At 28.5% G+C, this 25,993-nt stretch overlaps 1 protein-coding gene across 1 annotated transcript in view; it reads right to left on the reverse strand.

Moving 5' to 3' along the window:
• Positions 1 to 25,993, reverse strand: part of LOC134834407 (uncharacterized) — an 88,306-nt gene that overhangs the window by 24,119 nt on the left and 38,194 nt on the right. The window contains exons 2-4 of the mRNA XM_063849054.1: positions 16,435 to 16,544; positions 10,856 to 10,954; positions 1,117 to 1,252 (exon numbers count right to left, since the gene is read on the reverse strand). Of these exons, the coding sequence (XP_063705124.1) occupies positions 1,117 to 1,252; positions 10,856 to 10,954; positions 16,435 to 16,544 (345 nt within the window). The remainder of the gene's footprint in view (positions 1 to 1,116; positions 1,253 to 10,855; positions 10,955 to 16,434; positions 16,545 to 25,993) is intronic.

A 25,993-nucleotide genomic window follows, 5' to 3' on the forward strand; every position in this document is an offset into this window, starting at 1 on the left:
ACATGTGAAAATGTAGTTTTTGGGAAATGAAATTTGAGCATTTATGTAACGAGGGGATGGAAAGTTGGATTTTTCTTTGGAAATTTGTCGTGGTTTGATGGAAAATTACCTGATCCAGGAAAAAATTTTTAAATAAAATATTAAATATTAAAAATCGATAATAAATATTAAATTTAACTAAAAAATACTTCATTTTAACATTTTTATAAAATTTTGAAAAATTAAAAAAAAATATTTTTTTTTAAATTAAAAACAAATTATTTAGAATTCTTTTTTGAAAAATTAAATAAAAAATAATAATAAAAGTTATAATTAATTCTAAATAATTTTAATTCTAATAAATTTTATTTAGATTTAATTCTGAAATTATTTTTAAAATAATTTTATAATTTTAATTAATATTTTTTTAATTATTTTTTTTAAATTTAATTAAATTAAATTAATTAAATTATTTATTTTTGTTTAAATAAATTTAAAATTATAAAAATATTTTAAAAATAATTTCAGAATTAAATCTAAAAAAAATAGAAAAATTTAAAGAAAAAATATTTTTTTTAACTAAAAAAAAATAATTAATAAATATTTTGTGAAAAGGAATAAATACTGAAGTAAAAATAATTAAAATTGTAAAAAAAAAATTAAATTTCCTTTTGTGAAAAAAAATATATTTTTATAATAATATAAAAATTAAAAATAATAATTAATAAAAACCTTGAAATAATTTAAAAAAAAATATTTAAAATCTCTAAAAATTAAAAAATAATTCAAAAACTAAACTAAGATATCAAAATAATAATTTATAAAAAAATAAAATTTTCGTTAAAAAAAAAATAAATAAAAATCCTACAAAAAATTTTCCATCCAACCCTTTCAAATAAAACGTTAAAGGCAAAGCCCCCGAAAATATTAAGTTATGAAAGTAATTTTAGCAAACACATAAATCCAACTCCCGCAAGCATTAGTGTGAAAAATCAGGCAATTTATTCAAGTGACAACCGAAAATTTTCGTAATTACAATAAAAGGGATCATCACGTGACAGCAAAAAACAGGTAAGAAACGTTAATTTCATTTTGATAACAAAAAAAAAAAAATAAAATCTGAATTTAAACACTTACGTATGACATGCATGGGCGCATCTGCAGACTCCTTTGAGAAAATCGGCGTATCAGTTGTCACTTCGCAATAATAAGTGCCAGCTGCCTCAAAATGTAAATTTCTTAGTGTTAGGTGCTTATCGTTACTTTGGCTCCACTGCAAAGAAAAAAAAATGACGGAAAAGGAATAATTAGAACAAGATATAAAATTTAATTTATTTTTTCGCAAAAAAAACTGCGAATAGCGAAAAATGTGATGAAAAAAAATTATTAATGAAAGTAATGAAACAAGTCATGCAAAAACTGAATCATAATTCATTGCACAAAAACTTAACTCGATGTGGGTGGGAAATCATTTCACCCCGATTTCGTATTATTATTAAGTTTTATTAAAGAGTACGTGCTTTTAATAACTAATAACCGAGAGAGAATTTTTGTTGGATTTAATTTATTTTTTTCGAGATGAACGAAAAAAAAATCTTCCATGCAGATGAGAGAAAAAGACGAAAACTAATTAACGGGAAACCGGTGCATGAAGAAGAAATAAATAATAGGGAATTGAAAAAATGCTGAGAAATAAAATATTTCAATTAAAATGGCTTTAGGGGATTCCTTTTCTTATTTTTCTTGCTAACATGTACCAGAAATGTATTTCTGAGAAAAAAAAATACAAGAAAAATTTAAATTTAATTACTAGCATGGTGCATTGTGAGTGGATCGCGATTAAATGGTGCATTGTTAATTTTCATTCTTGTTCTTTTTTTCTCAAGTTGCAAAAAAGGTAACAAAAGACTTGAAAAATTGCCTTGAAAGTTTTTCTTGTAAAATGGTCTCTTAACAGAATTAAAATTTGAATGAATGCCAAAAAAAAACTTCAAGGATTTCAATTTATTCCTTTTAACTTAAACTTGAAATCTCGATTTGATAATTTTGAAAAATAAAATTTAATTTAAAATGTTGGTTTACTGAATTTTATAAAAAAAATACCTCACACTTCATTAAATGTTTTCCTTTATAAATTTCCTTTTTATGTCAACTTACTTAACACCTGAAAACCCTTAAAATTAGATTACGTTGACAAAAGGGGTCACAACACCTTAATGAGCTTCATTCAAATCAAAACTTCCCAAAAGTAGAACTTTCTTACACTTTTTTTTTTACTTTTCATATAAACAAACTAACACAATTTGCCATCTTTCAGAATTGCAGAAAAAAAGAGTGTTTTTTGCCAAACGAAAAACTTTCTTTCATTTTAATGAAAATACTAGAAACTTTTTTTTCCATAAATTTATGCTTTTACATGAAAATACACACGTATTAAAGACACCTGCAATAATAAAATGACTGTCAAAGGCAGAGATGTGTTTCGCTGTATTTCTTTATTTTTTTCTCTTATGTTGATTCGTATCATAATAATTTGATGCAGTGACGTGACATGAGTTTTTCGTTGATTGGGCTTTACAGATTTTTTTAATATTTGGAAGTATTTTTTACAAAACTGATTTTTGGTATCTTTTTATATCTCAAGATTAATTTGAGATTTTTTAAATTTTTAATTAATTTCCTATTTTTCGTATTTTAGTTTTTTCATATTTTTTAAAAAATTTTTTGATGTGTTTTAAACGATAAAAAAAATATTGAAAAAAGTTGGATAATTATGACAAGAAATGTGATCTTAAGGAGTCAAAACGTGTGGATGTAGTTTATGCAGTGTCACGTTACTTCGTTTTTTTTTTCAAAAAATGGAGAAATTCCAAAGCCTGACATAAAGAGAAATCTATAGCATCAGCTATTTTGGCTGTATTTCCTGCTGCTTGACCAATTTAATAAACATATTGATCACAGAATCAGAAGTCGTTCCGAGGGAAACACAAAAACTCGGGCAAATGAATCAACTTGCAGAAAGTTTCCAGCTGTCTTATAAATATCAGTCATTAGGCTTTACAAAGAGATGAACAACGAATGGCAGAAATTTACACATTGGCATTATACCTATAGGAATTACAAACTGGAACACCAAACCCCAATAATTCTCAATAGTAACAATAGTCTCTGAGTGTTGGAATGCTCAAAAAAGCTGTCTTAATAAAATTATGTCATACATTATCGAAATCTCAAGCAGGCATTACGAAATGGGCTCAAAGTTATCCGATTGCATCGCGCTCTCAAATTCGTACAAAAAGATTGGCTAGCTCCATATATTTAAATCCAAAATGTGTTCAAGTACAGAATGATCTACCTGCCTGAAAAATGGGAAACTGTTGGATGTAGAAAAGGAGCCGATGCATTAATCTCGTCAGGATATACGGTACGTACCAAAGTTTTCAACGAAAGCCTCGTCGCCGTCGAGCTCAAACGGAAAAGAGTGACATTCGAAAACCCAATAATTGTTGGTTTTTCCGTGCTTGAGCTGTCAAAAATCCTTATGTACGGCTTCCATTATTACGGTCTTAACATACAAACGTGATTATCGAAGATGAAGTTAACAAAAAATGGTTTAAAAAATAAAGCGACATATGAATGTTTTTGATGAAAAATTGATTAGTTCCTTAAATCCAACGTATTATCAGAAAAAAGTGCTAAATATAAAATTTTAACTTTTGCTTAAAGTAGCAAATCAGATAGCAAATCTACTGCTTCAAAATATGAATGAACAAAAATGATTTAAAATATGTTTCGAAAATTAAGTTTCTAAATAAATTGATTTTTCAAATTTCTTATTTAAGGAAAATTGTTTGCAAAAAAAATGTCCCTTTTTATCCGACGCCGTAAATGGATGGCGCCATAAATTAAAAAATATCATTTTTAAACTAATCCAAATTTGTGCCCTTTTTTCATTAAATTCTAACCCACACCCCTGTTATATCAATGCGCAACAATGTTCATACCATACCAACCAGAATATTAGTTTAGCACTAAAAAAAACGTAAAACCAAGAAGCTTTCTTTTTATTTTAAACTAGTTGCTAATTTAGATGCTGAAGTCATTCTTCTGCTCCTAATCTCTCTTTTCATTTCTTTCTTTGTATTTATTCAAGTGCAAAACTCTTTTATTTGAAACAAAAAGTTAGTTTGTTTTTCATTATTATTATTTTTTCACGTACTCTTGTCAACCAAAAAAAAAATGTACGAGACACTTTTTGTATGTTTTTTTCCATCTCGAATGCAACAAGAAAAACTTTAACGGGCAAAAAAGTCATGTTCGTAGAATCTGTCGGTAATTGGCATGAGAGTTGAACAAATTTTTTGACATTTTTTGAAAATGAAAAAAAAGAACAGTGTGTAAAAGTTTAAACTTTTTTTATGAACGTATAAAATAATAACGTTTAAAAAACTTTTAGTGCAGTTTAATAATGTTGCTGAATAATACGGTTAAGACAGTTTTAGGCGGGCGAGAAGCTTATGTCGAAGAAATAAAAATTTTCAGTGTTGTTTTTTACAGCTAACATTATGTATTAAGAAGTCTTTTAAAGGTTTTTTTTCTTTTTAATGAAGACTCTAATTAGTAGGTTGTTTAAAAGTTACTTGATGAGACACCAAGAGTAATAAAATTTCAGTCAGTTACGAGGAGACAATCTTCAAACCCTTAATGAATTAGACTCATTACGAGTTGAGTGCATGGAAAAGTAACAAAAATGTTTAATTTAGGGGTAAGTGGTTTGAAGTATGAAATTGCAGCTATTTAAAGGATGATGCAAAAAGTTAAAATGTCTCGCGATTCGGTCTCTTCTGGAAATAAATAATTAAGAGACATTATTGCTTGTTGCATCATCCTCAACTCGCTTACAAATAACGTGTCTCACCATAATTTTATTGTGTCTCGTTCTAACGAGTAGGCGAGAAATATTTAAAGTGCTTCCATTCTTTTTAATTTTCTCAAGTATTTATTCATGTAAATTTCTCTTCATTCCCTTATTCTCTGACACAGTTGACGATGTTGATGAAACAAAGAACTTGCAAACAATTGAAAAATAGTTGCATCATAAATTTTACTCTGTACCACGTCTCAAAATACTCGGAAAAACAAACAAATAGAAAATAACAATGAGACTTTTGCATTTCGTAATACAAAATTACATAATTTTCCTTTTGTTTTTTTTTTGTTATGCAAAAATCTTTTCCTAGAATTTACAAGCAAAAGAGAGAAATTGCAGTGACAATTATTTGTTTTTGTTGCAAAACAATAATAATCATTTAATAGGCAAACAAATTAAATTGAAAATTTCTCTCGTCATGTAAGAAGTTGAAAACATTGTTCTTTCGTGTCATGTCAACTATTTTTCTTTGTTTTTTTTTTGCTTTTCAAGTATCTCGCATGTGAGCCCATTAAAATTAATTAAAAACAAACAGGAGAAAAAAATGTTCAAAAGAGCTAAAATAAACGTTTGACGGAGATGGAGAAGAAGGTAAAGTGTGTTTGTAAGAACTACATTGCAAAAGATTAACGTGAGATTAATGTTGCGCTAAAGACAAAAAAAAACAACAACAGTCCGTTTAAAAAAATACACCGCAGAGAAAAGTAGGAATAGAGCAAATAAACGAGATAAAAAAAAAAGTTTTATAGAAATGTTGATGTTTGAAAGCGGATTTGAACTGTTTTTTTTTTAATTAAAAGAAATAGAAACCACTTGCGCGAATTTAATTGTGGTTTTCTAGTTTTTCATTTAAATTGTGATTTTGTGATTCTTTTAAAGTAAATTTTTAAAGCTTCAAATTTTTAGGTTCAAAATTAAATTGAATCATGGAAGAATATTTAGGTAATTTATGGAATTGAAATTTTTCATTTAAACGATAGATGGCGCTTTATAAAAGGTCAGTAGATCATTTAAAATGAAAATTTTAATTAAATTTTATTTTTTTCAGATTCAAGATTTAAAAAAAACTGACATAAATAAATTGATGCTATACAGGGCAGCAACAAGTTGTTCAATTTCCTGTCGTTAAGGAGATTTAAAACAAATACCGACCAATAGATGGCGTCAGGGAGTCAGTATGTTCCATTTGTTAGTCAAACGTAAAGTCGTCAATTTATTTATTTCATCAAGTTAAGATTACATCATTGTAGTTGGAGGAAAAAGCATTAAGCTTAAAAAACCTCATCTTTTCTTTCACATTTCAATTATGTTGGTCGTGCGCCATTTAATCCGTTGCCATTGAATATATCACAGTTCTCCCTCAGGCCCAGTTGGAGTGTTTTATTTGGTTAGAGTGATCACAAGAAACATGAAACGAAAAATAAAAAAAGAGAAATACTCAATTCGAGACTCAAAATCATGAAAAACCTTTTCTGACTCCAATCGTACTTGAAATTCTTAGAAACTCTTTGAGGGCTTTTTAAAAAGCTGAATCTGAGCTGAGTTAATTTTGAGAGTCCCAGTTAAAAGCCCAAGATAAAAGCTTAGATCCATTTCCGGCAAAATTCACAATTTTACAGTATGAAGTACAAAAGAACTCCTCAAGAGAGCGCTGTGCAAGCTATTCATATTCATACCCTACCATAGATGGCGCTGTATGCAAATTTCAATTCAAACTCAATTTTTTTTCTTCTTAAGCTTCTTAAAATCAAAAATTGTTCAACAATGCCGCCCACTTATGCCATAAAGTACCTGAAATTTTAAAAGAAAACCCCACGCCAAAGAAATTTTTCGCCTCATAATAACCTAAAATCCCCTCATAAATATTTAATCGACTTTTAACGGCATCGCATCAACTTTCAAAAGGATTAAAAACATCATCAAAATCAACTTATCACATGTTAACAATAACCGGATTAGTGGTTTTAGCGGATTCAACCCCTTTAGAATACAAACAAAAAGCACATCTTTATCATGTCGTAGTCGCGCAAATGACGAAATATGTAAGTAAATCACGAACAAACCCGTTTAATGAGATCCTTTACCTCATGCAGACACATGTGAACATCAATTTTAATCTGAAACTTCTGGCATAATTCCATTCATGAAAATTTTCTTTTTTTTTACAAAAGGTCACCAACTTTCACTTTTTATCTTTCTCATGTCGCTCGTCTTCGCTGTTTTGTATTTTGTATTCAAATAAAAATACCAAGAAACAAACAAATAATAATAATTCTTCTTTTACAAAGTCTGGTGTTGGAATTTTCGAGACAAAGAACGTGCTGATGATAAAAAATAAGTAAATTACACACAAAACCCACATTAAACATTAGTGTGTGGTTAGGACTATTACTTCGAGATGTTTTTTCGGTTAGAAGACGAAAAAGGTACCCGGCTTGTCTGAGGAGTCTGCCTACATTTGCATAACTAATTACTTTGCCAAAGAATTATGATTATTATTTTAACTTGAAATTTTCTCGGGTCTTATTTGAATATTTAATTTTATAATTTCATTAGTTTCCAGTTCTTCCAATCATTCATGAAGTAGAAGCAGAAGCACAAGGTGAATGGCTTCGTAATTGATTTTTGCATCATCATGATCGCTATTGTCTCTGTCTCTCCAGTGTCTCAATGCTCAATTATAAACAAAATGATAAATGGTTGTCCTACTGATGTTGGTCCCAAGCACTCTGATGTCGTTTTCCCCTTTTCTCCTTAATAGAATTGGTTGGGTGTTTTAACACCAACAAACCACAAACTCACAAACATACAACAACATGCTTGATTATCATGATACAGCTTTGCGAGGTATACCACATGAAAAAGATGATGATGATGTATTTCATTTTATAAAATTTATTTTCATTTATCCATGGTAAAGTAAGTAATAAACTGGGGAGACGTTGTCGTCGTCGATGCAGTAGCCTAATGGAATGAAAAAGTGGGAGTTTTACTTTGACTTTTGAATTTTTTTGAACTTAAACTGAGCTTGAACTGAACTTGACCTTGAATTTGACCTTGAAAAGAAATTTTTTTAGTCTTTAGTCTTTGAATTTATTGAACTTTTGAAGATTCGATATCTTGTTTAGTAAAAATTTTCTAAAATTTTTCTACAGGTTATCAAGTTTTTTTTTAATATTGAAACAGGATCATAAAAACTGAGAAAATAGTTTCATAAATTTGAAAAGAATTCATGAAACTATATAGAAGAAGAAAATCAAAAAATTTCTACTAAACAAGATATCAAACCTTCAAAAGTTCAATACATTCATAGACGAAAGATTCAATTTCAAGGTCAAGTTCAAGGTCAAGTTCAGTTCAAGTTCAGTTCAAGTTCAGTTTAAGTTTAAATTCAAGTTCAAAAAAATTCAAAAGTCTATTGAAAAATGTTCTGTAGCATCGAAATTTATCAAAACTCTTAACTAGATGAACAAATCAGGCGAAAGGTTTTCAAAAAAAGATTTCTTGACCTTTGAAATTATTCCATGGACTCAAATTGAAAATTTCAAAGGTCAAAAAGTCATTTTTTTAACATCTTTCGCCTGATTATTTTTTTTTTTGTTTGGAGGCTTTGATAAATCTGGATGTCAGAAAACAGATTTCAATAATTTTATTAAATTTCTTCTGCTTTTTTATGAATTCAGGAAATTTTCAAAATAAATAATTTTTTCGCAGTTACTTCTAATTAGATAAAGATTTCTCCAAGGTGAGAAACTTTAATCGAATAACTTCAACATTTTTCTCGATTTCTTCCGTTGTTCATCTATTAGTCCAAAAAATGTTCTCTGCATTTGGTAGAATTTGGTAGGAGCTTTTCGTTACCTCTTTGAAGGATTTTTTTTGTATGAATTTAAATTTTTTTTTAATTTTTTAAACTAAATTTTTTTAACTTTAAAATCTTTTGAATGAAATTTTTGTGACTTTTTAAAGTTTAAACGTTAAATGAAGCGAAAAAAAATTTTTTTTTTTCAAAGTTTAAGAAAAGCCTAAAATTTTTTTAATTCAAAAAAACTAAAAAAAATGTGAATCAAATTTTTTTTATAAGAATTATTCATAATGATACAAAAAAAAATTCAATGAAAAGTTCTAAAAATTTTCATAAATTTCAAGATCAAAATACCTCATTCTATAAAATGAAAAAAAAAAAAAAAAAAAAAAAAAAAAAAAAAAACTCAAAACTAACTCCTTTTTGATTGTTAGAGTGCAAAAAGAAAAGAGATCCCTGAGACGAAACGAAAGAAAGAGAGGTAAGACATCCAAAGTGAAGTATGCCTGTGAGATCAATTTAAAACCCTACTTTAAATTCGAAACACGTTCAACAAGCAATATCATATTATTAAGAAAAAGTGAAATATGATCACAATCTATTCTTCAACAAGGAGTAACACAACAACACTCGCCCTTAACTAAACACAGGCAACGACGACGAAAGGCACGAGAGATATTTATGGACCCAATCTTTCTAATGTTTGTTTATGAAGCACAAAATATATTGGTCTCCCCGTAATAAATATACCTACTTGAAAACAGTCATTTTTCCTTCTGGTTACTCGTTTCACTTCATTTCAGGCTTTTAACTAACGCTCTCCGGATCATTTACGGGTGAAATTGAATCACCCCACAAGTGAAATTTTCACGCTTGACCTCCTTCAATGAATGAATGGAGTCGCCTGGTAGTAATTTCGCACGTATCGAATCGAACACCACTGGGACTCATATATTTTTATCTGTGACTTCGATCTGTATTTTAGTATAGTGGAACACCGGGAGAGACGACCGTCCCATTCATACGAACAAACAGGTAGTATGTAGTCAATATAAATTACAACAAACTTTTTTTCTCCTCCCTTATTTTAATTTACTTTCCTTTCAAGTTCAACAGAAAATTGGAATCATGCCAAAAAAACAAAAAGTATAAAAGTTTTCGTTCGGAGAAAAACTAACGATTGTACCGCATTTTAGTTTCATTAATTTTCGTTTTAACCACGTGACCTGAGTAGTTTTAAAGCTTCGTGATTTGAGTTATTTTCAAACCACGTGACCTGAAAAATATTTCACAAATCATCTGAATTGAAAGATCGTTACTTGAGAAATTTTCAAAGCTCATGATCTTAAAAAAATTCAATTTCAAAAAATTTCAAACCACGTGACTTGAATAAAATTTTCAAACCACGTGATCTTAAAAAAATCAATTTTAAAAAAATTCAAACCACGTGACTTGACAAATTTTCTAATCTCAATGATCTTAAAAAAAATTCAATTTCAAAAAATTTCAAACCACGTGACTTGAATAAAATTTTCAAACCACTTGACGAGAGAAATTTTTTAAACCACGTGATCTTAAAAAAAATCAATTTTAAAAAATTTCAAACCACGTGACTTGAGAAATTTTCTAAGTTCAATGATCTTAAAAAAATTCATTTTCAAAAAATTTCAAACCACGTGACTTAAAAAATTTTAAAACCACGTGATCTTAAAAAAAATCAATTTTAAAAAATATCAAACCACGTGACTAGAGAAATTTTTTAAAACTCGTGATCTTAAAAAAATTCAATTTCAAAAAATTTCAAACCACGTGACTTGAATAAAAATTTCAAACTTCTTGACTAGAGAAATTTTTTAAACCACGTGATCTTAAAAAAAAATCAATTTTAAAAAATTTTAAACCACGTGACTTGAGAAAATTTCTAAGCTGAATGATCTTTAAAAAAAAATCAAACCACGTGACCTAATTTTTTTCAAACCTTTTAAATATCACATTTTTTCTTCGAAATACGGTAAAAACGAATAAGGACCAAAACATTAAAACTAACACTACAGAGAGGTACATATATAATGAATGTTTAGGTCGCATGCATGAATGTGAAGCAAGTGAAACTGAAAAATATCCGTCAATATTGTACTTACATCTATTTCTCCTCCTGGTATTGTAAAATTCCTAAATGGTGGGGTTCTGCCCTTAATGTATTCAAATAATTTATAACCACTATTTTTAAACCACGTAACCTAAAAAGAGAAAGAAAAAATTGTATAAGAAAAATTAGTGTAATAACAAACTGCTGCTGCCTGCCTTTTTTTTTAAAAAAAGAGACGAGCAGCATACTTGAAGTAGTTTTATCCATCTTTTGATGTTGTTTTCTTTACTTTTCTCCCGTTTCAGTGAAAAAGAAAATAAAACGCAAGTTTTCTTGATGTCTTCCGTTTAAAACTAATACAAGATTAAATTATGGAGATAGTTGCTGTCGTAAAACATAATAATGGATAGCAGCGAAGCGATGGAGCTTCGTTCAAAGGTGTTCATTCATGGCGCACATAAAAGAGAGAGAGACAAGGCGATATCTCACGGAAAATGTATTTTTTAATGGTGATATTCGTTAACGTACAGATCAAAAGAGGGAAGATTTTTCCTTTCTACAACGAGCTTGAGGAGAATCTTTTCATGCGAAAAAATTAAAGTTCAAACAAAAAACGGATTAAAAAGTTGAAATTAATTGGTGCTTATTCTTGTAATTTAATATCTTCAAGTTTTGTTTTCATAAAATTAGGTAACGTAAGACGAAAGGAAATATTTTAGTTTAGAAGCTTTTTGCTGGGATGGAAAATTACGTAGTAGTTACATGGATTATTCACCTACATCAAGAGAAAATTTCTATCTTCAAGGTTTTGTATCGAGTGTTTGACTTGTGAGAAAATATAAATATAGAGACTTTGACAAGTATTTTTCATATAGATGAAATACTTTTAAAATTTTGTTCATAAAACCAAATTTGATACAAAATTAGACCGAAAACTTTTAAAATAAACTTGAGACTTGGATAAAAGCTTGATAAAAATTATTAAAAATATTTTTTAAAAAAATATTAAAAAGTTTTTTACTCAAGTTCAAAACCAAGCTAATAAGGTTTCAATTTTTATTTATTTTTGATTTTTTTTTTAAATTTGAATTTTTAATTTTTTTTCATATATTTTTATTTATTTTTGATATACATAAATTTTTATTTAAAAATATGAAAAACTTTTGTAATTCAAGTTTTTATATTTGAATTACAAATTTTATCATAACGAAAATTTCATGAAACATGTTAACTAAAAATTTTGATAATACAAAGAAATATTTTTTGAGAGACTATGGATCCAAAAAAGAAAGAATGTAAGTATTATTTATTTTTTCGAACTTGACTATATGTTTTTTTATATAAAAAAATAAATTAGGCCGTTCCAAATTTTTTTTGAACTTTTTGTCCCACGCCCCATTTCAAAAGTCGAAAATCCAATGAGGCAAAATAAAAAAAAAAGTTGAAAATTTCATCAAAATTGATAGTTTTTTTGTGTCTTTTCTTTTATATATTTTCAAGAAATTTGCCAAAATTAAAAAAAAATCAATTTTTAAGAATTTTTGTATTGAAAATTGTAATTTAATATGAATTTTTTTTTTCAAAAAAATAATTTTTCAAAAATTTTTGACAGTTTTTGTTGTGGATTTTTATTTTTTAACTTGAAATACTCTGTTATCAATTTTAAATTATCAAATGTCAATGTAGATACCTTAAATTTAATTAAATTATTGATTAATCACAAAAAATTGTTAAAATTTTGTCGTTTTTTATGAAAAAGTATTTCAAAACTTTTTTTAATTTTACCCAAATCTAAAATTAAAAAAAAAATTTAGGATCAATTTTTTGTGTTTTTTTATTCGATCTGATCTAATTTTCATTAAATTTTTCTAATTTTAGATCAGATCAAATCAAAAAAAAATAAGGGTTGAAAAAAATTTGAGTTGATTTGCAAATCAGATCAAAAATCAAATCTTTTGTGATTTGATTCATAGATCATTGATCTAGAATATACAAGCCTGTTGACTATATGTTTTAAAAAAATAAATTATCTGTTAAAGAAAAATATTTATTTATTTATTTAATTTTAATTTTCTATTTAAATCAGTTTTTAATAATTAATTTTTTTTATTTAATTTGATCTTATATTTATTTTTTTAAATTTTATTTTATTTTAAATATATTTTTTTATAATTTAAAGGGCAAAATGGAAGACTTGGCATTTCAGGAAAATTTTTTGTCAAAGTTTGCCTAAAAAAATTGAAAATGATTTCTGAATCCAAACCAAGCAATTAAAAAACCTTAAAAAGTTAATGACTTTCGTTCTATTAATTTAAATTAAAATTATTTGGTTCAAAAAAGTAAAATATTTTTACATTAAAATAATGCTTTAAATAAAAAAAATTTTCTTAAATTTTTTTTTGAAAAGATAAAAATATGATGATGATAATACAATTTCTCTATTTTCATATGAAAAAATATTTTTTTTAATTATTAAAGCCCTATAATGAGCTATAAAAATCAAAATATTCAAATTTTGTTTTTTTATGAACATTTCGAAAAATCATTTCCTTTAACAAAAACAACGTCCATTAAGTTATTTTTTCTTTATTATGTTTCTATTACAAATTCTCGCTACAACCTGATAATAAAATTAAAATTCCTCTAATACTTATTCCCCAAACAATCTGCTTCGCTTTTGACTTTAAAAAAAACAAATTCTAAAGTCTAATCCCCTGTTGTATCGCATGACCGATTATATTGATAAACAGCAAAACAAACATCATAAAAAGTATTCTTCTTGAACTTTTCAACAATCCAAATTATGAATTCAAAAAATGTATTTAATTTTCATTTTTTTTTTTGCTTCATGCCAATCTTTTGCACACCCGAGTCGTATATATTAAGATAAAAGGAGAAGAAATTATCTGCTATTGTGCTTTTGCAGCTTTAGCTGTTCTGCCGTGATACGCGAAACACTGAGCCGAACAGGAGCAGCGATAAAAAAGAAGAAGAAGAAACATTTCCTAGACAGAACCGTGACGAGTAATAACACTTCAGGGATTTCGCTTATTATACGCTGCTATTCCTGCTTACATCACAATTACTTGTTGTTTTGTGTGTGTGGATGCCATTGTGTTTATGGCTTCTTTAACGGCGGAATATTACACCATATTTTACTTCGTCGTCTTCTTCTTTCTTGCGAAGGAATTTTTACAGGAAAACACGAAGAAAGCGATAGAAACGGCGAAGAAATTATATTTCAACATAAATCATTCGGATTTTTTTCTTCAAGAGCGTTAAAAATTGAAAAAGAAAGGACTTGTCACCGTAAAGTGTGTGACCTTGCAGTCTCCCCTCTTCAACAAGAGATTAACAATTAAATTTAAAAAAATGTTTCCTTTTGTTCACGAGAACTGTTTTTCTTTCTCGCAACGACCCACACACTTTCTAAATTTGTAATCAAATAAAAAAAAAATGTGTAGGCAGCTTCTACTATTACTACAAAGGATTGTCATTCACTCATTTCGAAGGAACGTTTTAATAATAAAAGCTGTGAAACACATTGTTAGAGGGTTCTTTAGGCTAGGAAAAAATTTCTTTCGACACACCGGGAGAATGCGAAGAATAGAAGAATTAAGCAAAAGCCGTGTAACGCATGCATGTGATATTTAATTAAATTTTCTATTTCTTTTGTATTTAGGTGTGTGTTGAAATTTCATTTTATTTGTTTAATACGATTATGTTAGGAAGGAACGTGTTACGCAATGTGATTTTCTAATAACGTAGAGAGAAGTTTTTCGTTAGAATTACTCATAAAAATAGAAATTTTTCCATTGAAAAATATTGTTTTTAACAGATTTTCTCGTTTTTTGTCATTTTAAGCTGTTTTTAAGAGGATTTATCTATTCTAACATTTTTTTTTTAAAGTTTTGACATTTATTAAAAATATTTTGTAGAATTTTGTTAATTTATTAATTAAATGTATAAAAAAATTTAAACTACTGTCAAAGGTTTTAAAAAAATCATTCTTCTTTCAGTTAATTTTTCTTAAAGAATTTTTATTTTTTTTCGATATTTTGTCCCTAAAGATTTTTTTCAAAATAAAAAAAAGTTTTGAAATACTTTTTGATACAAAATTTAAAAAAAAAATTTTGGTCCTTAATGAATAGTTTAGCTGTTTTATTATTACTTTGAGATTTGATAGTTTAAAATTGATCTCAAAGTTTTTCAAGTTAAAAATTTGAACAAAAAAAACCTTAAAATTTTTAAAAATTTGAAAAATTTTTTTTTGAAAATATTTTTCAGCTCGAAGTTCACTAAAATTTATTTTTCAATACAAAAAATTGAAAATTTTTAATTTTTTTGAGAATTTCTCCCTGAGAAGCCCTTGAATAAAATGAGACTTTGAGATTTGATAGTTTAAAATTGATCTCAAAGTTTTTCAAGTTAAAAATTTGAACAAAAAAAAATCTCATAAAAATAACTGTCAAAAAATTTTGAAAAACAATTTTTTCTTAAATATTTTTAGAGAAGAAAATTTATGTATATGTAAAAAATATTTATGTAAAAATATTGAAAATTGAAAATATTTAAAAAATTTTTTGAGAATTTCTTGAAAAAATACGGAAAAAGATCAAAAATGGCAAATTTTGATGAAATTTTTAACTTTTTTTTCCCCAGAATTTTTTGAAATGGGGCATGGGAAAAGATTTAAAAAAAAATTTTCAGAAATTTTTAATGCTTTTTACTATTTTTTGATTTAAAAATAGGATTTTTAGTTTAAAATTTTTTGAGGAGTATTAAAATGTGCCAAATTCGTTTTTGACATCTCTAAAAATCCCAATGCAATTTTTAGTTTTTTTTTATTTCTTAATTAAATTCCTTTTCAACAATTTTTATTGTTATTTCAGCATCATATGGTCTTTGAAGAAATTGACAATAAAAAAGGAGCTTTATTAATTTAAATTGAAATTAATAGAAGCTACTTAAGAATTTTCAATATATTTACCATAATCAAAAGTAATTAAATTTAAATAGCCTCAATTTAGATCAACAATCCCAGTGCAAATTTAAGTTTAACTGAATAAAAAGTTTCTTTTCAATAAATTGCAAAAAAATCAGATTTTTAATTTTCCTAATTCATAAAACCAAAAATTTCGTTTTAACAAAATTTGGTTTGGTTAAAAATTTTTAAGGTTATGTTTCGAAATTCCATAAAATATTCTCAAAATTTTATCAAAATGTTAACTGGGCAATTTTTTAACAAAAAAAATTATTTTGTTATAGGGAAAGTTGTAAAAATTCAAAAACTCTTAATAAATAAAAAACACTTAAAATTTCTACCCCAAAATTGTAAACAGAAAAAAAGCTCGTTAGGAATCTTAATCCTCCCTAACATTTTACGTCTCTCTTTATCTTTCGTTTGATGCGGCATGTGAAGTACGAATAAAAATGTTCATCGCATTTAATTTTATTTTTACTTAATTCTTTCATTTTTATTGCCTCAAATTGCTTCAACTGACGTGACGTTATACTAACAATCCGGCGCATAAAAAAGAGGATAAAATTCTCCAACATACTGGATAACACACTGCCATACACTCTTTTCACTGAAAACGAGGAGGCACACAAAAAAAACAATTTCCTTACCTTGTATAAATCCTCGTCCGCCACTGTGTGCTCACAAAATAGTGTGACGGATGATCCTTTTTCTACATACTTTTGAACATGTAACTCTATCGTAAAATCAGATTGTCCACCTGCAAAAATAGAAATACGGAAAAAAGAGAAAAGAAAAACCAACATTAGTTCCTTAATCTACCATAATTTATATTCTTATCAGAAAATAACAAAAAAAAAAGTAAAGATTGTGTGTTTTTGTTTACGGTTTTTTGGACTTTATCTCTTAATTGTATGGATGCCCAACGCAATATTTTCCACAAAAACTTTATAACTTTGACCTGAACTCAATCTGCTTTTTTATTTCATTCAAACAAATAGATTTCATGTACGTAATTATCCGACATAACCAACAAAACTCAACTAACCAACTCTATAGATGTCACAACATGACTTGTTGAAGTCCGGTTTGTTGATGTTTGTGTGCCTTTGTGTCACATACACATTCGTTAACATCATTTTTCGTTGTTGTTATACCAAACATTGCTTACGTAACTCTTGTTACTGTGGCTTAAATAGAAGTTTGTGACATGCTGCAATGTACAACAGGAAGTAAGTCCTTGTAGCGTATGGTGCAAGAAAAGAGTCAGAAACAGTCGTTTTGTGGATAAAATTAACTTTATCTTGTGTGGGTGGACGCCTACAATGGAGCCTGTCAATTTTGCTTCGGAAACAAACTTTTGAACGGATTTGTTAGTAGTTTGGGAACTACAAAAGGCTCCATATTTTACAAAATTTTAATGCATTTGGTTAGATTTATTAAAAAATTGCATTTTTCTCAGTTTTAAGTCATTTGTAAAAAAATATATAAAATGAGACGAATGAAAATGATAAATGTCATGATCATAAAAGTGGCGCGAAAATCAAATATTGTTATTTAAGTAAAAATTTTATGATATCCGAGTAAATTTGAAAGAAACATTGAACAAAATTTCATAAAATCCGAACTTTTATAAAAAAAAATATAGTTCTAGGCCTTTTTTAGGCAAACAAATAAAATGAGACGAATGGAAATGATAAAGCTTGAAAATGGCGCGTAAATTAAATTTGTTATTTAAATAAAAATGTTGTGAGAATTCAGTAAATCGTAATGTAATGTGATAAAAAAAATAGAAAAATCTGAACTTTTATAAAAAAATATTTCTAAATTTTTTCTTATGCAAATAAATAAAATGAGACGAATAAAAATGATAAATGTCATGATCATAAAAATGGCGCAAAAATTAAAATTTATTATTTTGATCGAAATGTCATTAAAATTTAATTAAACTGAAAGAATTTTTGAATAAAATTTGATAAAAAATCTAAACTTTAATGAAAAATTATTTGAAATTTTAAATAAAATAAAATTTTTAAAAATATCAAAGTATAAAAAGTGTATTGGGATGTCATTCATTAGAGATGTCAAAAACTAATTTTTCATATTTTTGTACTCCTCATTTTTAACAGATCATAAAAACTTGTATTTATAAAACTAAAACTGAAAAGAATCCAAAAATTCCTTCGAGATAAATCAAAATGCGTCTAAACTAATCGCTCATCGTCACTTGTTTGTTTTCTCTGCTTCAGAGTAAAACGTCAAATTCAACAGAAAAACAAGAGAAAACTCATTAGAGAAACTGTAATAATCTCTTGTTGATTTCTTCAACAAGAAATCTGACGAAACACAACGGAAAAACTCGATTAGATCGGAGATGACGTTAAAATAATGGTGCCTTGATTGCAATTCCCCGAGTCAATGTCAAGTTGACACCAACTTTTTCCTTCATTCCTTTTCTTGCGAAAACAATGTACTGTTGTTGTTCATTAAAGCTGTCTCGTCGTAGTAAGTAACTCTCTTGTCTGCGGTTAACCATACACATGCCTTCCATCCAAAGTTTAGGGAGAGAAAGAGAAATTGGATTGCAATCGAGTTTTTAACTAGTTACCGAAAAGTTTTTCGGGTGCATGCTCCTTTAATTTAGTGGTAGGATTTACTCAAGAGTCAAGAAGAACAAACAAGCTCGAACAAACTCATTTCACAGAAGTTTATGGTTTTTACTTCGTTTGGTCTATTACGTGATGCCATTGTGGGTTTTTCATGCATGCAAAGTGAGTCTAAATTTTTATTTTTATTTTGGGATACATTTTTTTATGTATTTTTTTTTTCATGATGAAACTCATTCAAAGGCAATGATGCGTAAAAAAATGAGTTTATTCCTCCAGAAAAAAAAATGTATGGTTCTCGGTGTTTATTTGGTGGAAAATTAAATTAACCCAACAGCAGACGTTTCCTGTTTAAAGTACTTGATAACAATTATGCAGATTTTGTCTCGTTCCGCGTGTTGAAGTCTTGTATTGAAGTTGTTTTTTTATGCAAATTATCCGTGTCCGTTCAGCTAAAAATACATTTGCCTTCGAGTGACCTGAACACGTGCCGATCCATGGAAGGAGGATAAACAAGAAAATAACTTTTTGAATTGGAAATTGGCTTGGAAGCATTTCATGTCAAAAATTTTAGGTATGAAGATTTTTCATGAATTCAAATTTTTTTTTCAAATTCGTGAAAAATTTTGCCTAAAAAATCTAGAAACATCCATACGATTTTTATCTTTCTTATTTTATGAAGAAAAAAACTTGAGGAGTACGAAAATGTGCAAAACTCGTTTTTGACATCCCTACTGAACCTAATGCACATTTATTCAGTTTTTGTTTACAAAACATTCATTTCTTAACTCAGCACGTGCTCAGGAATCATTTTAAAAATTTACAAAGAAAAAATTCAGGAAAAATCCACTTAAAATTGGTCACGTGACCTAATTTAATTAAAAAATCGTCTAAACGTTTCAAACAGGAGGAAAACGATTCAAAGCAAAATGTTTTAATTAAAATTGCAAATTGAACAAATTGTTTTTATGATTTTTCGATCAACAATCTAACGTTATTTCATCGCAAACGAGCACAAAATCATGTTTTAAACATCTGCTCTAATTCATCTAATATCATGCATTTATCCAGCTAAATACAGTGATTAAATCAATTACTTATAAATTTCTCCTCTTCTGTTTTCGTTGTTATGCAAAACCCATCATTGTCAGACCACGTTTGACAGACAATGTTAGATGCGGCCCGCCACACTGTCAACTTTGAGAACGACCACCACTCAAATTATGATGTTGATGGGGACAACAATGACGAAGTGAATGAAAGCCACGTTCCATAAATTTGCTGGGTTTATGCTTTTGTTTCGTAAAATTGTCAGTGCAACATTTAATATTTATCGTTTCCTTGGTGATGGCGATGACATGAAAGCGCAATAAATTTAACGCTACGTTGGATGCAGTGATCATTAGTAAGTATCCTTGACCTTTTTGCTCCTTTATCCAATAATAATTTCGATAGAAAATTGTCCTAATTTAAACCTTTTTCCTGTTCTGTTTTGTTCTGCCGCATTAAAACTGCTGGCATACGAAAATATTTGCTCCGATTGAAAATCGATATGGAGCCAGTATGAAAGGAAAAAGTTTCCTGTTCTGTTGATATTTTGTGAATTCACTTGTGATTCGAACACAAAAACTACGAATTTATTTTAGATTTACACAAAAAGGACGTCTTTTGTTCATCGTTTTATTGTGTAACTTTTCCTGTGTGTTTCGAATACGCCGAACAGAAGTAAGCCATCATCATCGTCGTTGTTGTATTTGGCTGCCAATATACTTTTTACATGATGATGGTTTTGAGCAAATATTGAACTCAACGTAGCTCTTTTCTTCGTTTCATTCATTGTCGGTCGGGAGACAAAAACGTATCAATTGTTAAGTTACTTGAGCAGGTATTTGTTTGTCTATTCTTTTCTCCTTTCTTCTTGTACGTTTCTTTCTTCATCTAGATTCTAGAAGGTGTAGACAGGCGCCCTTGATTGCGCTCATTCAAGTGAATCAATTGAACAATGGATGGTAGCAAGGTGAAGTATTTCGAGAAAATTCTAAGCAAGGTATGTATGGAATTGTGAAAATTTTGTGTCTTGAAACTTTTTGAGCTTTTCTATGGGCAAAAAACGGGTCAGATTATCATTTTTAAAAACCAAATTTACCCTTCGGGAGTTATTATAACCTTTTAGTGGATTTTCTATTCCCTTAAAGGATTAGATTAACTCCTCAAGGAATTTATTTGACTCTCTTAAAAGGTTAGTTTAAACCTATAAGAGGTTATGTTGAACCCTTAAAAGGTTCTTTGATCTCTTTAAAAGGCTGGATTGGTTGCTCCATAAAGAGAGTCAATTTACTCCTCGTGAGATCAAACCTCTTCAGGGACAAGGTTAACCTCTCATAGGGTTAAATTAACGTTTTAAGGGAGTCAAATTAATTCCTTAAGGAGTTAAATTAATCGCTTAAGGGGTTAAAAAATTTGTTAAGGGATTAATTTGACTATTAAGAAGATAATCTGACCCGTTTTTGCCCATGAGGTTTAACAAAAGTGAACAATATTACCTGATGATTTTTTTTAAAAAATTGCCCTATGAACAATTTGATTTAGATTTTTACGCTAAACGTCACAAAAATTAAGAAAAACCTCACTCTGAAAGAATAAGCGAACGAAGAAACATGTAACTTTATTCTTCTAAGTAAAATTTAAGAAAGAAAATCATTTGTGACTTTGAGAATCATCAATTAAAACATTAATTTTTGTTATCAGGCCATCTTGGATCCAGTGTGGCATCCATATCATCCCCCATTTTGTTTTGTCCAAAAAGACTAATCAGGATAAAAAGAAGTCTCGTATGTATTTTTAAATTTTTCTTCATATGGAAAAAATGCTAGAAATCGATACAAGACTTCTCTTTATTCACTTCTAAAGCTTTTTGAACAATCATCACCAAAGCAAATGAGATATCTGAGCCTCAGGATGACCTTGAGATTGGCAAACTATCAAAATCGTCAGTGATAAAACTATTCTAGAAATCAAGCTTCTTTACTTTATACTCAAAAATGTTGCCAATTTGACCAAAAGCACGATTTAAACACTCTCACATGTCTAACAGATTTCTTTCTCCACGAGAAACATTTTCTACCGCGTCAGTTTTCTTTTCTCAAATGAAAATTCGAGACAATTTTATACAACGTATTGCAATGACACAATCGATTTTCAACTCTAAACAAGGATTTCATGGACCGAAGTGACATTTATCTCTTTTAAGGGGAAAACTTTTGCAATCTTCGAGTGTCAAAATGACAGACGTCCATATTGTTGCTACCCTAAAGTTATTGTCCCTCAACTTTAAGAAAGTTTTATGGATTTCTCAACAGAAAAAAATACTTTAATGCTCAATTGCTCAATCAAACCAAGCGATGAATCAATTACGGACAAAAATAACTCAATTACCATGAAACAAAAAAAAGTTGGAAAATTCAATTTTTTCCTTGTAAACTTTATTCCTCCAGCTAATTACTCATAAAATGTTAACAACAGAGAGAGAGAAAGAGAGGAAAAAGCTAACAACGCTTAATTGACACGTCAGTGACGGAGGTCACGTAGCACCATAATTAACACACACGTGCATACAACACTCCAAATTAGTACTTAATGGAAAAGAGAAGTTTCATGATGATAGTTATTTTTATTTAAACGGATCAAAACATTTACCTTTCTTACGGAAAACAAGACGCGCCCCAGCCCATTAAAGGGACGAGATGGAATAAAAAAACAAACAAAAAATCACGATTTTCTTACGTTCATTTAACTTTTTTTTTTCTGTTTCTGCGAAACGATTGTTTGTTTTGTACCTGCCACCTCGCTACCGCAATATTGGTCAAACTTCCGAACACGAAGAAAAATTCAAAATCAGAACGAACAAAAAAAAAACAACAAAACATTTGGAGAAAAATAAAAGTTGAGGCAATCAGGAAAGTTAAAAATAAAACAAACATACGTCATTCACACGAGGATGCCAACCACGTGGAAAGTTAAAGAAGTGAAAAAAATCAATGTTTTCACTTTCATAGTCATCACTTCACTTCATTATTTATCCATGTGTTTGCCGGGGATTTTTTCGGCATCAGAAACTTGCATATGGCGAGACAATTTCCATGAAAATTTTATATATTGAAATAACCTTTTTTTCTGTTTGTTTGTTCCGCGTGCTTTATAAGATGAATTTTGATTTTCCGTAAGACTATGTTCATTACGAATTCATGAAAAATTCTTTCTTCGACGTCGATCGAAAGATACCTCGCGGGCATAACGCACGCATACAATATCTAAAAACATCACAAAAGGTGCGGTATTAACTTTAAAAATGCCGCAGAGTTTGGTGCCCTTGATTTAACTTTAGTGTAAAAATAAAATAAACTTTAAAGGTAGGTGGATTAATGCAGAGACGAAAAGTGCTTAACACGAAAAGAACAATACAAAAATATCTTGAGCTACTAAATTATAAAAAAAGTTGAGGTAAGTGCAATTTTCAATTATGTTTCATGTTTCAAACTTTTTGTTCGTTTTCAGGTACTTCAGTTATTTCTGAAGGACATCAGAAAAAGTTCTGTATTAGGTACAAGATGAAGCAAAGAACAAGAATTTTTTCGTTAAACAAGAGGAAGAAAGCTACCCATGGATTCTCAGCAAGGAAAAATATTTATATGCAAACAATTCCTTTCAAATTTAGAATTTTGTAATCAAATTCCTAAGCTTTTGAGTTCCTTACTACAATTGATAGAAACACGATTGGAAAATTTCAGACTTTGAAGAAACCGACTCACCACTGAAATTGAAGAAATGAAAAGCCTTTTAGTAAAACACGATATTATACTCTCTTCTTAGCGCAATTCACTCTATATCTAAAATAAATCTAAAAAATCACGAAAAAGACCTTCAATTCATCAAGGATCTACAAAGAAAAAACAATGTTGTGATTCAAAATGTACCAAAATTTCAAAATGAAACATCCAAAACTGTAAAAGAACTTGTTTTTAAAATTGCCAGTGCCTGTGGGTCAGAAATATCCACTTCTGACATTGCTTCAGCAATCCGAGTTGACAAAAATTCAAAAAATGGCGAAAATACAAACAACAGTGAAAGCTTCGTCCTTGCGAAATTCACATATGTGGCCATCAAAGACGAAATATTTGGCCATTATCCCCGAGCTGATGAAGGTCAAAACCTGTGCTATTAGAATTAAAAAATTGGGAAAGATAACGAAGTTTACAAAGTTGTTAAGTAATAAAAATGCAAGTTTTTGATGTCGAACCGCCAATAATTGCACCTATACGATGACAATTATCAAAGAAACTCAACAAACGGCCTTCACATTGCCCTTTTAAATGTCCATTCTCTACGAAACAAAGTTGACTTAATCGAATTGGCACTCCTCAATTCGAATCACACGCATGTCATAATCCTTAGTGAAACCTGAATACCTCAGGGACACGAGAAATTCTTTATTTTGTGGAGCACATGTGAAAAAAAAACAGAAGATCTTGGGAAAAGATATAGAGCGGAAATGACAGAATAGAAGGAGAAAAAGAGCAAAATCTGATAGAATCATAAAAATTTCAAATTTTTTGAATTTTGAATAAAAATTGATGAAAAAATCGAATCTACGACAGTCTGAGAAAGAAATTGAATTCGTATACAATCGTTGAAGATTCTTAAAAGTAACTAATGTTCAAAGTGAAAGTAATCGATCATACTTATTTATTAAGAAAATTTAATAACCTTAATGTTCAATTTCTCCTTACTCAATCCTTTAATTTAATTCATAGTAACTTAAATATTAAAGCTAAAAATTTTGTTCCTTTTTATTACTTTTTTTCATAACAAGTAATCTTGCCTTAAATTTAAATGTAACATGAAACACATTCCATCATTGTTCCATCCTAACATGGAAACTTTTTTTTCCGATACACTATGAGCGATACAACAAAAAATTGTTGCGCACAAAACTTGTCTTTTCCCTAAAAATGATCTGAAAAAATTGCCATTAACACATCTTCAATTCCGTGTTGCCACGTTGTTCTTTTTGGTAAGTCCCACTGGGACTTCCTGTCTAGAATTCATTTTTATGTTCGGCAAATGAACATCAAATAAATGCGTGACAAGTAATGGTTGTAATTGTCATGGTTGATGACATTTTTTTTTGTATTATTTTCTTTTTTTTTTTTTTTGTTTAACTAGATGAGGTTTGGGGTCAAAATGTTTACCAAACCATGACACTTGTTAAGTGCTAAAGTGAATTCTAACTAGTAGAGCGACCTTTTGATGTCATTAGAGGTCGTTAAAAAAAATTATTCATTTATAAAGTTGTTGTTTCGCTCGAGAGAAATAAATGTGGCACAGGAAAAAAGGTACGCAGGTAGAGAAGGTACAAAATTTAGTGAAAAAATATTGTTTTCATTTAGTGGAACATGAATTTTAGTTTAATTTTATTTATTGCTTTTAATAATGTTGGAGTTTTGCGTTACAATATTCAAATGCGAGCTCAGGGAGAAAGAAAAATGTTGAAAAATTTGTTGTACTTAACGAAGGAAAAATTTTAACAGAAAATTCTTAAATTTTTTCTCAATTTTTAAAGATTTAATGAAATCATGACAAATGGAGACGCCTTGTTATTCATTCCAAACGCGCTAAAAATCAATTACAATTCAATCCGATTAACAATTATTTGAATAAACTTGCCTCGTTCCGAGTGATATGATTGAATAAACATGTTCATGCTTCATTTTATCGGCAATCACAACAAAAAATATTAATTATTGTAACACAAACATGTTTCCTCGCACATTTTCCTCTGTTTCTACATGAATTTCTCGCATATGTCACACCATCCCGACAACAAATATCGCAAATTCTTGTTTTTTTTTTTGCTCTTCCATTAACGTGAATGAAAAAGTAACAATTTCGATCAAAATCTACGTATGGACGTATCATTTGAATAAATATTGGACATGTAAATCGATAGAATTCAATTGTTATGGTTTTTGTTGTATTTTCCGCTTAATTCAATTTTTATCCCCTTTTTTCTAAATCGCATTCAAAATTCAATAAAAACTCGATTTGAAAATTTTCGCATGTTTTACATTTTTTTTTTTGCTGGATCGTGTCATGATGCTGTGTTAATAAAAAGCATTCAGAAAATCATATGTCATGTGCAGAGTCATCATCGAGTATTGTGCGATATTTTTTTCTGATGTGTCATCGAAAGGGAAAAATTTTTGTACTAATATTACAAGGACTGAATTTCAATTTTTTTTTTCTGCAGGCAAAGCGAAGAAGTGTCAAATAGCAAAAAAAAAATGTAAAATAAGAAAAAAAAAGTATTATTATTAGAAATTTGAATGAAATAATAAATTTTTTGACCACTTTTTTTTTAAATGAAAAAAAAAACGGTAAAGAAGGATGAGAAGGGTTTTTGTCCCTTTTAGTGCTTCGCTATTAGTGTAGGTGATAAAGATAGCAATGTATGACAAGCAGAAGGGTAAATAAAGTTTTTTTTTCTTCGTCTTAGGCTTCCGTGAAACATTTTGAGGAAATGTTTTGTGTGACCTAGTTTTCATGC

The sequence above is a fragment of the Culicoides brevitarsis genome, chromosome 3 (genome assembly GCF_036172545.1).
Source record: "Culicoides brevitarsis isolate CSIRO-B50_1 chromosome 3, AGI_CSIRO_Cbre_v1, whole genome shotgun sequence".
Lineage (NCBI taxonomy): Eukaryota > Metazoa > Arthropoda > Insecta > Diptera > Ceratopogonidae > Culicoides > Culicoides brevitarsis.